Genomic DNA, 13,343 nt, shown 5'->3' with positions numbered 1-13,343 from the left:
AGCCAGTCTAATGCCACAATAATCCTTCAAAACTGATATTTCACTGCAAAGTAAGAGTTCATGTTACCAGACATAATGTTAAAGGTTTTTCCCTGCTCCCTAGCTAACTGACACAGCAGAAAATTGGACTATGTTCATTTTGTAAATGGAAATACCAGAAATACACACTAGTAGTTTGACTTCTTTTTTTCTATTTGCATTTGAGGCTTTAGGGGACCAGATCACCTTTATTATTCGTCCTGATAAGAAAAAAATCCTTTTCTACAACGACAAGAGCTGTCAGTTTACAGTAGATGAAGGTAGGCGTGTTCTTTATAACTTTTCTACTTGTATTTGATCTGCATGTATATTTCATTTGTTTTTTTAAGCACCTGTACATAAGTAATTTTTAGGTATTATCGTCTCTTAAAACACCTCGATTAATCAAAATGCCAAATAAATCCCAGTCAATCTCAAATTGCATGTTTTGTTAAATCAGCTGATCTAATAGATGATGAGGTGGGCTCACAGCCTTGGAGAGCAAATCTCAGGTTTCAGGAGGGTCACATCCATCCTTCTTTCCTTATAGCCAGATGAGAGGAGGGTCCCAGAGCTTTTCTGTGGAGACACAGGATCGCTGTATGGAAGAGGTCGAATACTTAGAACGTAAGCTCTTTGGGACAGGGACTGTCTTTTTGTTCTGGGCTCGTACAGCACCTTGCACAATGGGGTTCAGGTCCAGGACTGGGGCTTGTATGCATTACAGTAATGCAAATCAATAATAATAATACTATACTAGTGAACTCTTATATTGAAAATAGTAACTTACTCTGTAATCCTCAGCAAAAATCTTGTGGATGGCTTCTGCTCCTTGTTCACCACCTGATAGACACAAAGGGAATAGAACAGGGCAGAGTATGAGCCCCAAAGTATGGATCTTGTCAGGAGAGTAGAGTGGGGAACCACGGCCTAGGGACATGGGTATGAGCAGAGGGAGCGGGGAAAACAGGCAGGAGAGGGCAGAGTCAAGAGTTGTGCGGTGGGGGGATAGGAGCTGGGCATGAAGAGCAGAGGGCGGGGGACAGAATAAGGGAAGAGAGACGGGGTGGGGGACTCTGAGATCAGAAGGGACAATAACTACTAGAGCACAGTCCTCTCCAGAACACAGAACGGAACCCAGGATCCCTGAGGATTCCTTTGCTGTCTGGCAAATAGCTGTGAAAACAGTGGCTAAGTGTGTCTCCATTCTGTGCACTGAGAGAGGCAGGGTCCTGTGGAAAAAGTAGTGTGTGATCATGTAATTACAGACAAGGTTTGGGTACAGGGGGAGTGAGGCTTTGCAGAGGCTTACTTTCAGATGATGTACTTGCCATAATGAAGTAGAGCTCTGTGCAAGCTCGATAACTTGTCTCTCTCCAACAGAAATTCACCCACCTTTTCTTTCTAATATCCTGGGACCATAACAGCTGCAACAACAGTGCGTGCAGCAATTGCCAAAATAGCATTTGTTCTACTCTTGGCAACTTCAGGTCTCTTCTGGTACAGCAGGAGAAACGGTTACATGTCAGAGTTGCACTAGATGATGAAGATTAATTAAATTATGTTGAAAATGTATCTTCAGAGGAGCTATGCATGTAGTACAATAGTGACTAAGAAAGCATTTTAAGTTAGAAGAAATGAAAACAGTTTTACACTGAACTTTGAATTTATTTTATTCACAGGACCGTTAAAGCAATAAATAAAAGTTAACTATGTTGAGCAAATGTATAGTGAGCCATTCATTGATCTTTTAAGAGAATGCAGCAAGTGAAAATGCATATTATAGATTGATTCCTTGCAGGGTACATTTACACTTTCAGTAATAGCTTTATTCTGGGAAGAGATTTTAGAAGTTGCATCACCTAAGACATAAGAAAATTGTAGCTCTCTCCAAATTTTGGTGAGTGAGTCTGAGACTTACGTTCCATGTTTTCCTTCTTTTGTCTTTAAATTTTCAACCCAAACTATGCCTGGTAGGCAAAGATATATAGGCCTTTCAGCCTTGTCTACCACAGGAAATTCTTTTTCCACCATTGCTAGCACTGTTCAGCTCCACCATTAGTTGCAATGTTGGAAACTCTAGGGCAGGTGGCTCGCTAATTGAAAATGAGCACCATGTCATCAAATTCTGTTCAAAAGATGTCGTCTGTGTGACCCAGTGCTGAAAACCCCAGGAGCCCATTTACACCAGAGACCCCAGCGTAGAAACCCAAACCCTCTGCCCCAGCCCTGAACCCCTCATCCCTGGCCCCACGCCAGAGCCCGCACCCCCAGCCAGAGCCCTCACCCCCCCACACACACTCCAACCGTCTGCCCCAGCCCTGAGCCCCTCATTCCCTGGCCCCACCCCAAAGCCCACACTCCCAGCCAGATCCCTCACCCCCTCGCACCCCAGCCCTCTGCCCCAGCCCTGAACTACCTTCCAGACTTCAAACCCCTCGGCCGCACCCCCACCACCTGAATTTTGTTATGTGACAGGGTCATGTCACAGATCACCTCCATATTGGTGCACATAACAAAATTCATTTCACACATGAGTGGAAAAAATCGGAGGGAACACTGCAGGACAGTCAATACGGAGTGATTTGGATGGCTTAGTAAGCTGGGCCCATTCAAACTAAATGCATTTGAATGCAGAGTTACACATCTAGGATCAAGGAATTCAAGCCTTACTTATGGAATAGGAGACAGTATCCTAGAAAGCAGTGACCCTGAAAATGATTATAGTGGATAAGCAACTCAACATGAGTTCAGAGTGCCATGCTGTGGCAAAAACGGCTAATGTGATTCTTGGACATATAAGCAGAAAGGACTGTGAGTTGGAGGAGAGAGCTGATTTAACCTCTGTATAAGGCGTTGATGAGACCAATATTGCTTACATTGTCCATATTTAAAAGGGATGTTGAAAAGTTGGCAAGGGTACAGAGAAGAAAAAAAAAATGATTCAAGGGTAGGAGAAAATGTGTCACAGTGAGACACTTGAAAAATTCAGTCTGTTTGGTTTATCAAGCTTGAGAGATGACTTTATTACAGTGAAGTGACCTTCCCTGGGAGAAAATACCGAGCACTGAAAAGCTCTTTAATCTAGCAGAGAAAGACAAAGCAAGAACCAATAGCTAGAAATTAAAGCCTGACACATTCAGATTGGACACAAGGAACAAATTTTAACAGTGATTAGCCATTAGAACAAGCCACCCCAGTGGGTCTCTTGATTTTTTTGAAATCAAGACTCAGTGGCTTTCTAGAAGATGTGCGTTAGCCAAACACAAGTTACTGGGCTCAGTACAGGAGTAACAGTGAAACTTTCTGCCCTGGCCTGTATTATACAGGCGGTCAGACTAGATAATCTATTGATTAAGGCTAAGCTTTTGTCACAGATATTTTTAGTAAAAGTCATAGACAGGTCACAGGCAATAAAGAAAAATTCATGGAAGCCATGACCTGCCCGTGACTTTTATAAAAAAAAAATCTGTAACAAAATGGGTATCTGTGGGTCCCCACACGGCCTGCACGTGGCTGTGCACGTGGCTAGGAGCTCTGAGGTCCCCTGCTGTGGGTTGGATGTTGGAGCTCCAAGATCCCCCACCATCCATGGTTGGGAGCTGCAGGGGACCCCGCCGCCTGCAGGAGCTGGGGGCTGCGGGGTACTCCTGCCACCCACAGCTCTGGGGGTCCCCCTGCCGCCTGTGACGGTCAGGAGCAGTGGGGTACTCCCATCTGCTGCAGGCTGAAGTCATGGAGGTCACTGGAAGTCGTGGATCCTATGACTTTCGCAACCCCTGTGACTAAATTGTAGCCTTACTAATGATCCCTTCTGGCCTTAAATTCTATGAATCTCATTCTTGTACTCATGGGTGTAGAGGGCTTGAGGGCTAGAATTTGTGAAATTAGAGAAAAGACTTGGGAGTGACTCCTTCCACCCACTCAGGCCTATACCCTATCCATGTGTACAGAACTATGCATGTATTAAGCTGAGCCTGTTGCTCCTTGCCTAAGAAGGGAGTGAGGGAAACGAGGCTTGGTTTCAAGGAGAATTGATTGGAATGGATAAAGTTCCCCTGGAAGAATTCTCCCTTTCTCCATCTGGCGGGCTGGAAATACTGTTAAACCAGTGCTGGATGTGGCCGTGGTGCTGCTGAAAAGAAAACCTTCTAATCTTTTACTTATGCTCTAAATACCTTGAACGCTTCTTTCCACCACAGAGAAGTTCCAGACATTTGGTACATTGGGCTAAAGCAAAGGCCTGGCCACGCTTCACAGTGATATATAGCATAGGACACCATTTTAAAAAATGTATGGGCTGAGCAGTTTTCTAGATAAGAAACTTTTTACCAAGATCAGTTATTCCCCTTTTTAGGTCACTTGACCCTCCCAATGGGTGGTGGTAATGTTTCCTGAGAAAAGCTGTTTAACTGGTAGGGGGAAGATAGTTTTAAACTAACTGAGATCCTGTGATGATGTCTGGCAATTAGGCATTAAAAATGTATGATAAATGGACCAGTACTGAAATTATGATTATATAAAGTTGTAGTACAAAGTTTGATCCACAGGTGGCAGCATAACCCCATATTTTCATTCATATGAAAAGGGCATGTCTGTCCTGCCCACCACTCTACGCTGGCTGGAAGCGGGGCTGAACAGTGTCTGATCTATGGCTTTTATAATCCATCTATGCAATATAATTTTTTTTACATCACCAAACTGACATTTTAATTCAAGTAGAGCTTATTAGCCAATCATGCTATGATGCTGTGAAACCTGAACAAGAGAGAGCTGCTTCTTGGGGCAATCTCTTGGCCTGAGACTGCCCCAAAGTATCCTCAAGTGTATTGACTACAATTCTTCTCCATGTTAGGAAAGCCACATCTGTTAAAGGATCAGGAAAAATTGTTTCCTGATTTCACTCTGCTTACCATCATATTCCAGCTACTTATCTACATGTAAGTAGCCTTAATGTTATAAACAAAAAAACAAACCGAACCCTGAAATGTTGGCCTACTCAGCCTGAGCTGGCAGGTGATTAACTTTTTGAATAGTGGATTGTTGAACAGTTTGTCCTGAAATGTGGACTCAGTGCTCCTGGATGCACCGTTGTACAGAAGGATGTTCTACAATTTTAAATCGACATTGTGTTCTCAATGGCTTGTTAGAGACCGTCCATAGAAGTGAAGGATTTCAAATACGTTTTGAACAATCTTTTCTACATCACTTTCCCTGGTGCTTTGGATAAACTAGTGAATTATTGCAGTTTTGGGATGGTGCAGAATTCTTACCTTAATTACCCCCTCCACTGTACCACCCTGGGGCAATTTGTATTATGAAATGACCTTCATAAAAGGGGGAACGTGATTAGCCAGAGAAGGTTGAGACGGCACATGTTCCTTTTTAATTTCCTGGGTAATTAATCAATTCTTTCTAAAATATAGAAAAAAAGATTTCTAAAAGTAATGCCAAATTTCAGGCACTGCAGGCAGCTAAGCTAAGTATTTGCATTTTTGCGGAGGGTGTTAAAGCACTTCTCCTTTGATCTCAGGTCTCAATGCACTGGATGAATGATGAAATGCTAGTATAGTCATACACTTATTAAAGAAATTGAATACATTTAAGAAATTGCTGCCCCTATATAACATCCTTTCACATTTGAGTGTAGTGTTGGTGGTATTGATTTTAGTACTTTGGGGGATTTTCTTCTTAAATAGCTGTGAAAAGGTTTCTATCAACACTAAAAGTGCTGATATGTTTCAGAATGCAAATACATGTGGGGTTGGTGGGGCCCTTCATTTTTGTTTTTCCTATTGAAAACCTCTGAAAAATTTCCAGATTTTAAAAAACCTAGTTATTCAGGTTTTGCCAATTTTAACCTGAATTTTACAAGAGCCAGAACACCTGAGATCTGGCTCTGCTCTCACAGTTTCCAGTTGTTAGCTGGTAGCTGCTACAGCTGCGAAGTTGGGGAGCAAGATGGTTCTATACCAGTAAAACAGCATGGCTTGCCTTTTTCAGGTCTGGTTGTGTTTAGTTTAATTTCTGGCAGTGCATTGATTCCTTGTTCCCCGACTAGACGATGAATATATTTCTTGTATCCATTTGGTGACACCCTAAATCCAAATTGTTAGCATATATGGGCCTAGAGAAGGATGATAGCTGTGTACTCATTCTCTGCTTTACTAATGTAAGTTCAGAACTAAACAAATCCATTAGTGTCTGCTATTTGCAGTAGAATGTATGCTTGTGAACGCTGACTGTCCTAAATAGTTCCAAGATAATTCTGAGATGCTTTGGTGCAAATGTCCATCTGCAAACAAACACGAAAAAATGCAGCCTGATGAAAATATCCAGTTCAAACAATAGCTCTGTATGCAATTTGCTTTCTAAAGCGATGTTGTTTTAAAAGGAGTTGCAGGATATTACATAACCAGTCTGCAAAAGCAGATTCATTTATTCATTATCTGTTTGCATGCAATGTCCATTTTTGTTTTACAGTTGACTTCTCATTGATTCTATATTCTTGTTGGTCATCTGCTTTACAAAGATGGGGGTGAAGTTATAACAAGGGTATAAAAAAATAGAGACATGAAATATCATGGTTAGAAATGAACCATAGGTACCAACTTTTTGTTTTGATTTTCGGAACATCAGAAGTTGTCTATTTTCCAGTATTAATTTTTTACTTTGTTCTTGAAAAGATTAACTGTTCCTCCTCTCCCTGGTACCCTTATACCCCAGAATCCATCATTGGGCACAACTGTTAGCAGGCTGTGTACTTGTACTCTTGTCTTGTCTATGCAACGTGAGCTCTAATAAGGAGACAACTGATTTGTATTCATTATAAAACACTGTAGAAATAATATTACATTTTCATGTAACCGTTTTAGTATTTTGACTATAGAGTATGTGGGTGTGTATCACATAAATGATAAAAGCAGTTGATCCACATGTATGCAGCCATGTACTGAATAGCCTCGAAAAGCAATATAGCATACCACAACCAAGCTCTCCGTGTATTTAACTGGAATTTATTCTATATACTTATTACATGCATTTTTAAACTGCCTATCACCTTAGAATATGGACATCATTGAAATAAGTGCCTTGAGGAAATTGTTTATCACAAATTATAGAGTAGTACTTTGCTTTCCTGTTCACATTATTCAGCGGCACTTTCCTAATGATACCAGGTTCTGGTACCAACCAGCCAAGGTACCAGTTGTCAGGCGAATAGGAAACATCCAGAGACTCATCTTACCTCATGTTCTAAAAGAGGTAGGATTCTCAGCCATAACAGGCTTGTATTGAGAATTCTGATGAATTCCAGAAATGAGTGCCCATTACTGACATCATCCGATCCTCACTGGTTAAGTTATGGGGATTAGGAGATCATGTTTTCTGAGGAACTGTCCCACACTGAGGTGTCAGTAGAGGGGGTTTTGGAACAAATGGATAGAGTAAGCAGTAATAAGTCAGGACCAGATGGTATTCACCCAAGAGTTCTGAAGGAACTCAAATATAAAATTACAGAACTAATAAGTGTGGTATGTAACTTATCACTTAAATCCGCTTCTGTACCAGATGACTGGAGGATAGCTAATGTGACTCCAATTGTTTAAAAATGCTCCAGAGGTGATCCTTGCAATTATAGGTTGCTCAGTCTAACTTCAGTACCAGGCAAATTAGTTGAAACTAATTAGTTTCAACAGAGTTGTCAGACATATAGATGAACAAGATTTGTTGAGGGAGAGTTAACATGGCTTTTGTAAAGGGAAATCATGACTCACCAATCTATTACAGTTCTTTGAGGGGGATCAACAAACGTGAAGAAGGGTGATCCGGCACATATAGCATACTTGGACTTTCAGAAAGCCTTTGCCAAGGGCCCTCAACAAAGGCTTTTAAGCAAAATAAGCAGTCATGGGATAAGAGGGAAGGTCCTCAATAACCAGCTAAAAGATATGAAACAAAGGATAGGAGTAAAGGGTCAGTTTTCAGAATGGAGAAGGGTAAATAGTGGTGTCCCCCAGAAGTCTGTAGTGGGAGCAGTGTTGAGCAGAGGAAGAGTCTCATAGACATAGGAGACAGGACCCTTTCCAGGAGATGGACCCTAGACTATTGCAGTGATTCTTGCAAAAAATAAGTGACATTGGATCTCGCCTACAGTCTGGGAAAGAAGGGAGAGAGGATTTCAATTTTAATTAATTGGGGGGATGAGGGGTGCAGATACCTCTTGTGAAGACTGTAATAAGTACAGTCATCAGCTTCAGCCTCCAGTATGACAGTGATTGCTGCTTTGAAAAAAATACGTGGAAGAAATGAGAGAAATTTTACTGAATTGTATTTTCAGGACAGTGTCAGAAATGACTTTTTCAAGTTAAAGGCAGTCCATTTGTGGTGAGGTTCCTCATCCCACTGACGAAAAGGAGGATTGCTTTAAAATTAAGCTGATTATGCTACCAGACCAGTCATCACGGGTGACATGATCAGAAACAGTTATTTTGTATTGTTAAAACTCCATATCTTTGTTTTGTGGAAAGCTTAAAATAGTTCCTTTTTTACTGATGGGGAAAAGAAAGAAAACTGATACTGAGCAGTGTGTGATGTAGTCTTTTAACAGAAATGTTCATGTTTCAGTAACTGAATTTATAAAGTGCTCTAAGCCTTTTTTTTTCCAAAGCAACTGTGTTCTGGAGTTAAACAAAGTAAGTGCTAATGGAGCCAGTGTGTCTGAAGCAGGTAATGTCAGTGGGTGTTTACCAGCATCAAGGCTTTAAACCATACTGCGTAAAATAACTTCTTGAGGACATATGAGCTGCAGTTGTTTTGACAACTGTATATTAAATGTATCTGGAAATTCAAAAAATCTAGTCTTACACAGCATTGTGTGCCTTGTGTTTTATTTATGGTTTGTTAGTAAAACCTGCTGACAGCGTATATCTAACTTAATGCCCATGGAATGAAGGGAGGTGGGATTGTACCAGTCGCTTCGTGGATAAGGCATTCCAGAGAATCCATGAAACTTTAAGTGATGCACAGTGTTTTCAGTGTGGATGACAGCTGCTGCAATTTAGACTTTGCTCCTCAGTTCTTTTTTTCCTGCTTCCACGGTTCTTAGGTAGCTTTTCTCTCTTTCACACAGGAAGGACTTTAGAAATCCATTAACTGTATGGCATTGTTTATATTATAGTGGTAATATCATCCAGCAGATTGATGCAGTAAATGTCTCAAATCTTCAATAAATTAGAGTAGGAGGCTGACAAGTCTCCTGTGATAATGGCAGCCGAATCTCAGAAAATTAAGCTGCTGTCTCTGGCTGGAGTTAATGGGTCATCAGGATATTTTGAACTGAGGATTGAAAAGCACATTGAAGATCTAAAGAGCAGCATACGTGCCACGCCAAAGGCTAAAATCATTATTGAGTTAATATTAAAATGTTGTGTGGCCTGCAGAGTGCTCCCCACTAGCCAGGCTCTGGGGTGTAGTCAGCAAAGAAGTCAGTTTGAACTGACCTTTATAATTTAACATCTTTTCTCTCAGAATTCCAGCTGGCATTTTCAGAGTGGCTAACTGTGTGCTCATTCTGTGATAGCGTGGTTTGCAATCAGACTTCTGGTATCTGTGTTGTCATAGAATGATATGGAGGAGTGTTGGGCAGTTGATGTTTGCATATTCATATTGTCCATGAATGGAATGGTTTTTACCTATGCATCATTCGTCAGACTATGGAATGAGTGTTTTGTTTGGCATTTTAGAATTTCAGAAGCTGTGGAGGAGCATTCCTGTGGATTCTATGGATGAGGAGAAAATAGAAGAGTATCTGAAACGACAGGGTATTTCTTCCATGCAGGAAGCTGGACCAAAGAAAATAGTAAGAGTTATAAATCACAAATCTTTCTAATGGGTCTTTTCCTGAGCTCCCATAATATTAGTTCCAATGGAAAAGAATCAGTGAAATGGGATGGCGCATATTCACTCTTGCTTATGTGGGGCTGGACCTAAAGATTTCCACTATAGCACTATGACCTCTTACAGCTTTTATGAGTTCATGTTTAGATTTGTGTAATCCAAAAGGCATCAAGGAGGAGGGGGAACAGTAAAAAGCCACTGCAGCTTTACAAGCTGCTATTTCTAAAAGCTGTACTGTCCAGTTGTGGGGTGGTGAAATCAGTTAAAATGGTGGGGAGAAGGTTTTTTCCTAGCTAGCCAACTTGAGTATTGATACAAAGCATGTCGTCAACCCCACCACAAAGGCTGGGGATCAGATACCAGTGTGTTTGTGTGGAGATCAGAACATAGCTGTGATCTCTCCATAAAGGCCCCGTTGACCATAAAATAGACTTTTGACATGAATTCATATATAGCATATTACAGCTCTGCTGTTCTACCTCAGACTCTCAACCTTTCTGTGGAATGATTTTTAATGTGGTAGTGAAGAAAGAATTTGTCCGTGGTTTTTGTTCATCTCCACACTCGATATTTTGGTGCCTGTCACCACATAGCTGTTGCCACAGGTTTATACCAGTCCCCTGGGGTGTTAAATATAATCTCGTGAATAATCAGTATTGCCACTGGCCACACGTTGTATAGATGTATAGAGCATATGTAATATTTTCTATGCAGTGTACAGTATGTTCAGTATAGACACATTGACTCTGCTACGGTGCTCAAAACAGAGGGGAATATTCCATACACTCAGTACTGACTGCAAATATTTAAAACAAGTGACATTTTGTACAAGTTGAGAGAGAAAGTGCAGTCACTTATTTCTAGAAATAATCTGCTGCTGTAGCACTGTTTTACTACAACATTTCAAACTTCAGTGAATAATGTTGGATTCTGTAAGAATGTCAGATCCTTGTACACCTGGGTGGCAGCCTTGTGAGTACTGTTCCCTTCTCCTTTTAGGCTCCTATTCAGAGGAGGAAGAAACCTGCTTCTCAGAAGAAACGACGGTTTAAGACTCACAATGACCATTTGGCTGGAGTACTGAAGGATTACTCAGATGTTGTTCCTGGCAAGCAGTGAAGTTTGGTTCTGGAACAAACATGCTTTTTTATACAAGCTCTTCGTTGCTGGAGTTCAATGTTTGCTTGAAGACTGACTGTATATACTAATGTGGTATGTCCCCCATCCCTGCAACCGTCAAGCTGAAACAGTTCTGTTTAAGAGCAAGTACAAATTACCAAATGTAGAGTTTTATTTTAATTTAATTAGCTAACGAGAACTGTGACTTTGTAAGAGGTCTGGAAGGACAGCCTCTTGCCGCTAGGGGGTAAAAGATGCGGAGCATGTTAACCTAGAGCTCCTGGTAAATGCTTCACTGTGCTTCTCAATGATTTAAAGGGGATTTTTCTCGTATTGCTTTTGAGTTTGCAGGTTTGCAGGTAGAGGTGAATACAGTATTCATTTTATTTGTTCCAAGAGAACATACATCATTGCAGGAGCATTTGTTTAAAGAGGCAAGCGCGTTCACAGTGTGTATATTTCTTCTTTGCTTTGCCATTGTGCTTAAATGATGTGGTCTGAGGCTTTGGCATGGAAATACACCACCAGAATTCCCACCAGGCTACATGCTGGAAATGGGGCTGCAGCCTCACAATGCTAACCAGAAATTGCCCTCAGGATACTGCTGATGACATTGTGTTGGAGGCACATGCATTGCAGAATTCTGTGTTGTGGGTTAAAAGGGTCAGACAAGAAATACAATGACAATGTATTACTAAAAGGGACAGGTGTTTTTTAAAAATAAAGCCTATAAAGCTGGCGTCAGTACATTTCTTCTGCAGAGACAAGTCGAGTTAAGGGATAACCAACATCTGTTGTGACGTCACATTTTCCTTCACAAGCTGAAGGATAGGAGTTTTTTGAATTAAAAAATCTGAAGTATTGGTTCAGTTTTCATTGTTCTGGGCTAATGCCTTTTATTCTTCTTCTTGGATAAAAATAACAGTCTAAATGTAAATATGCACAAAATTCTATAGGTATGTGTTTACTCCTGTGAAACTTACCAGTGGGATACAGACAGTTTGGCTAACTTATAATGAATGGGAGGGCCATTAACACTAGTCTGTGTTTTTTTATGGAATCACAAGTGAGCAGCAGATGCCTTGCACCTTAGGGGGTAGCAGTCACTCTTCTGAAAGTTAAACAGTAAGGATGACAGACATGGTGGACTAACTGAAATCAAAACAGTTTAAATCACTGATCTAAATCAGCAAGCAGTAAACCTTCATTTAACTCATCAGTTTTAATTGTGTTTTGCATTTATAGTTTTTTAGTTATTTTCCTAAAGAGAGGTTGATTCTTGTTGGTTGGTAACCGGTAAATCATATTATTTGTAACTAAACATAGCCTTTACATAAATGTGGTGCTGCTTCTTGCTAACCCAGAAGTTACTATACACATTTATTAAAGTAATTATATAGCTTAACTTACATTTATTCAGATTCTCAATTTTTACATTTTTGATGCTTAGAAAAAGGTGAGTGATACATTCCTTATTTACTAGATGATTATTAATTATTTACTTGTGATTTGTGTCACATTCTATTTGGATGGAAATTCAGATTAAATAAAATGCACAAAAGAGCATTTTACAAATTTTTAATTAAATAAAACTACTTTAAAAGTGCTGGATACATGGAAAAAAGGTTATCAAAACATGTTTTTTGTTTAAAACTAGCTGATTTATTAAACAAAGGGAGTATTATCTGTAGTTGGTTAACTGAACTGATTGTTGCTGGTGTCAAGGTTTTAGAACTAGTAGATCTCATCCTCTTGCACCTAGTTTTTATGTATATATTAGAAGAGGAAAACAAGCTTTTCTGCTTTTTTAACTCCCAATTGGACAGTGACTTCCACCAGTTCAATGGTTTAACTTTCCTTAAAACTTGGCAGCAAACATGTACCGCTTAATATTAGGTTTTGTATTTATTTTAAATTATTGTAATATAAGTAATTTAGGTTTTAACATGTCATATCATCAAATTTAATTTTAAATAGGTTTATTTAAAAAAATAGAATTTCAATAAAATCTGGGGTGTTCTTACTTTTAAAAATAATTAATTTTTATCCCCCCCCGATGACAGTAGTATTCTGCTGCCAGTAATTATTTGTTTGTGTGTAGAAGCGTATTTATAATGTATGAGGTAATATTTATGATTCCACTGCAAACATACTTTTAAAAATCATGCTGCCATTTTAAACACTGCACAGCACATACAGAATTGCACATGTCAGTCCCATCCAGTTTAGGCAGTTGCTGAATGGTAGTAAGTGTCTTTCTTTTTCTTTTTTATGAGTCTGTTGCTCCATCAGTCTTCAAGGACTGCTTA

At 40.0% G+C, this 13,343-nt stretch overlaps 1 protein-coding gene across 2 annotated transcripts in view; it reads left to right on the top strand.

Moving 5' to 3' along the window:
- The window catches only part of GTF2E2 (general transcription factor IIE subunit 2), a 51,651-nt gene extending 39,048 nt beyond the window's left edge, over positions 1-12,603 (top strand). For both annotated transcript variants that reach the window (XM_032769469.2, XM_032769468.2), the window contains exons 6-8: positions 206-299; positions 9,762-9,877; positions 10,915-12,603. In XM_032769469.2, the coding sequence (XP_032625360.1) occupies positions 206-299; positions 9,762-9,877; positions 10,915-11,034 (330 nt within the window). In that variant the 3' untranslated portion in view covers positions 11,035-12,603. The remainder of the gene's footprint in view (positions 1-205; positions 300-9,761; positions 9,878-10,914) is intronic.
- The last annotated feature ends 740 nt before the right edge of the window (positions 12,604-13,343 follow it).

Source organism: Chelonoidis abingdonii, chromosome 5 (assembly GCF_003597395.2).
Source record: "Chelonoidis abingdonii isolate Lonesome George chromosome 5, CheloAbing_2.0, whole genome shotgun sequence".
In the NCBI taxonomy this organism is placed as follows: domain Eukaryota; kingdom Metazoa; phylum Chordata; order Testudines; family Testudinidae; genus Chelonoidis; species Chelonoidis abingdonii.
Note: the sequence above shows the minus strand (reverse complement) of the source record. Positions and strands in the feature narration are given on the sequence as shown.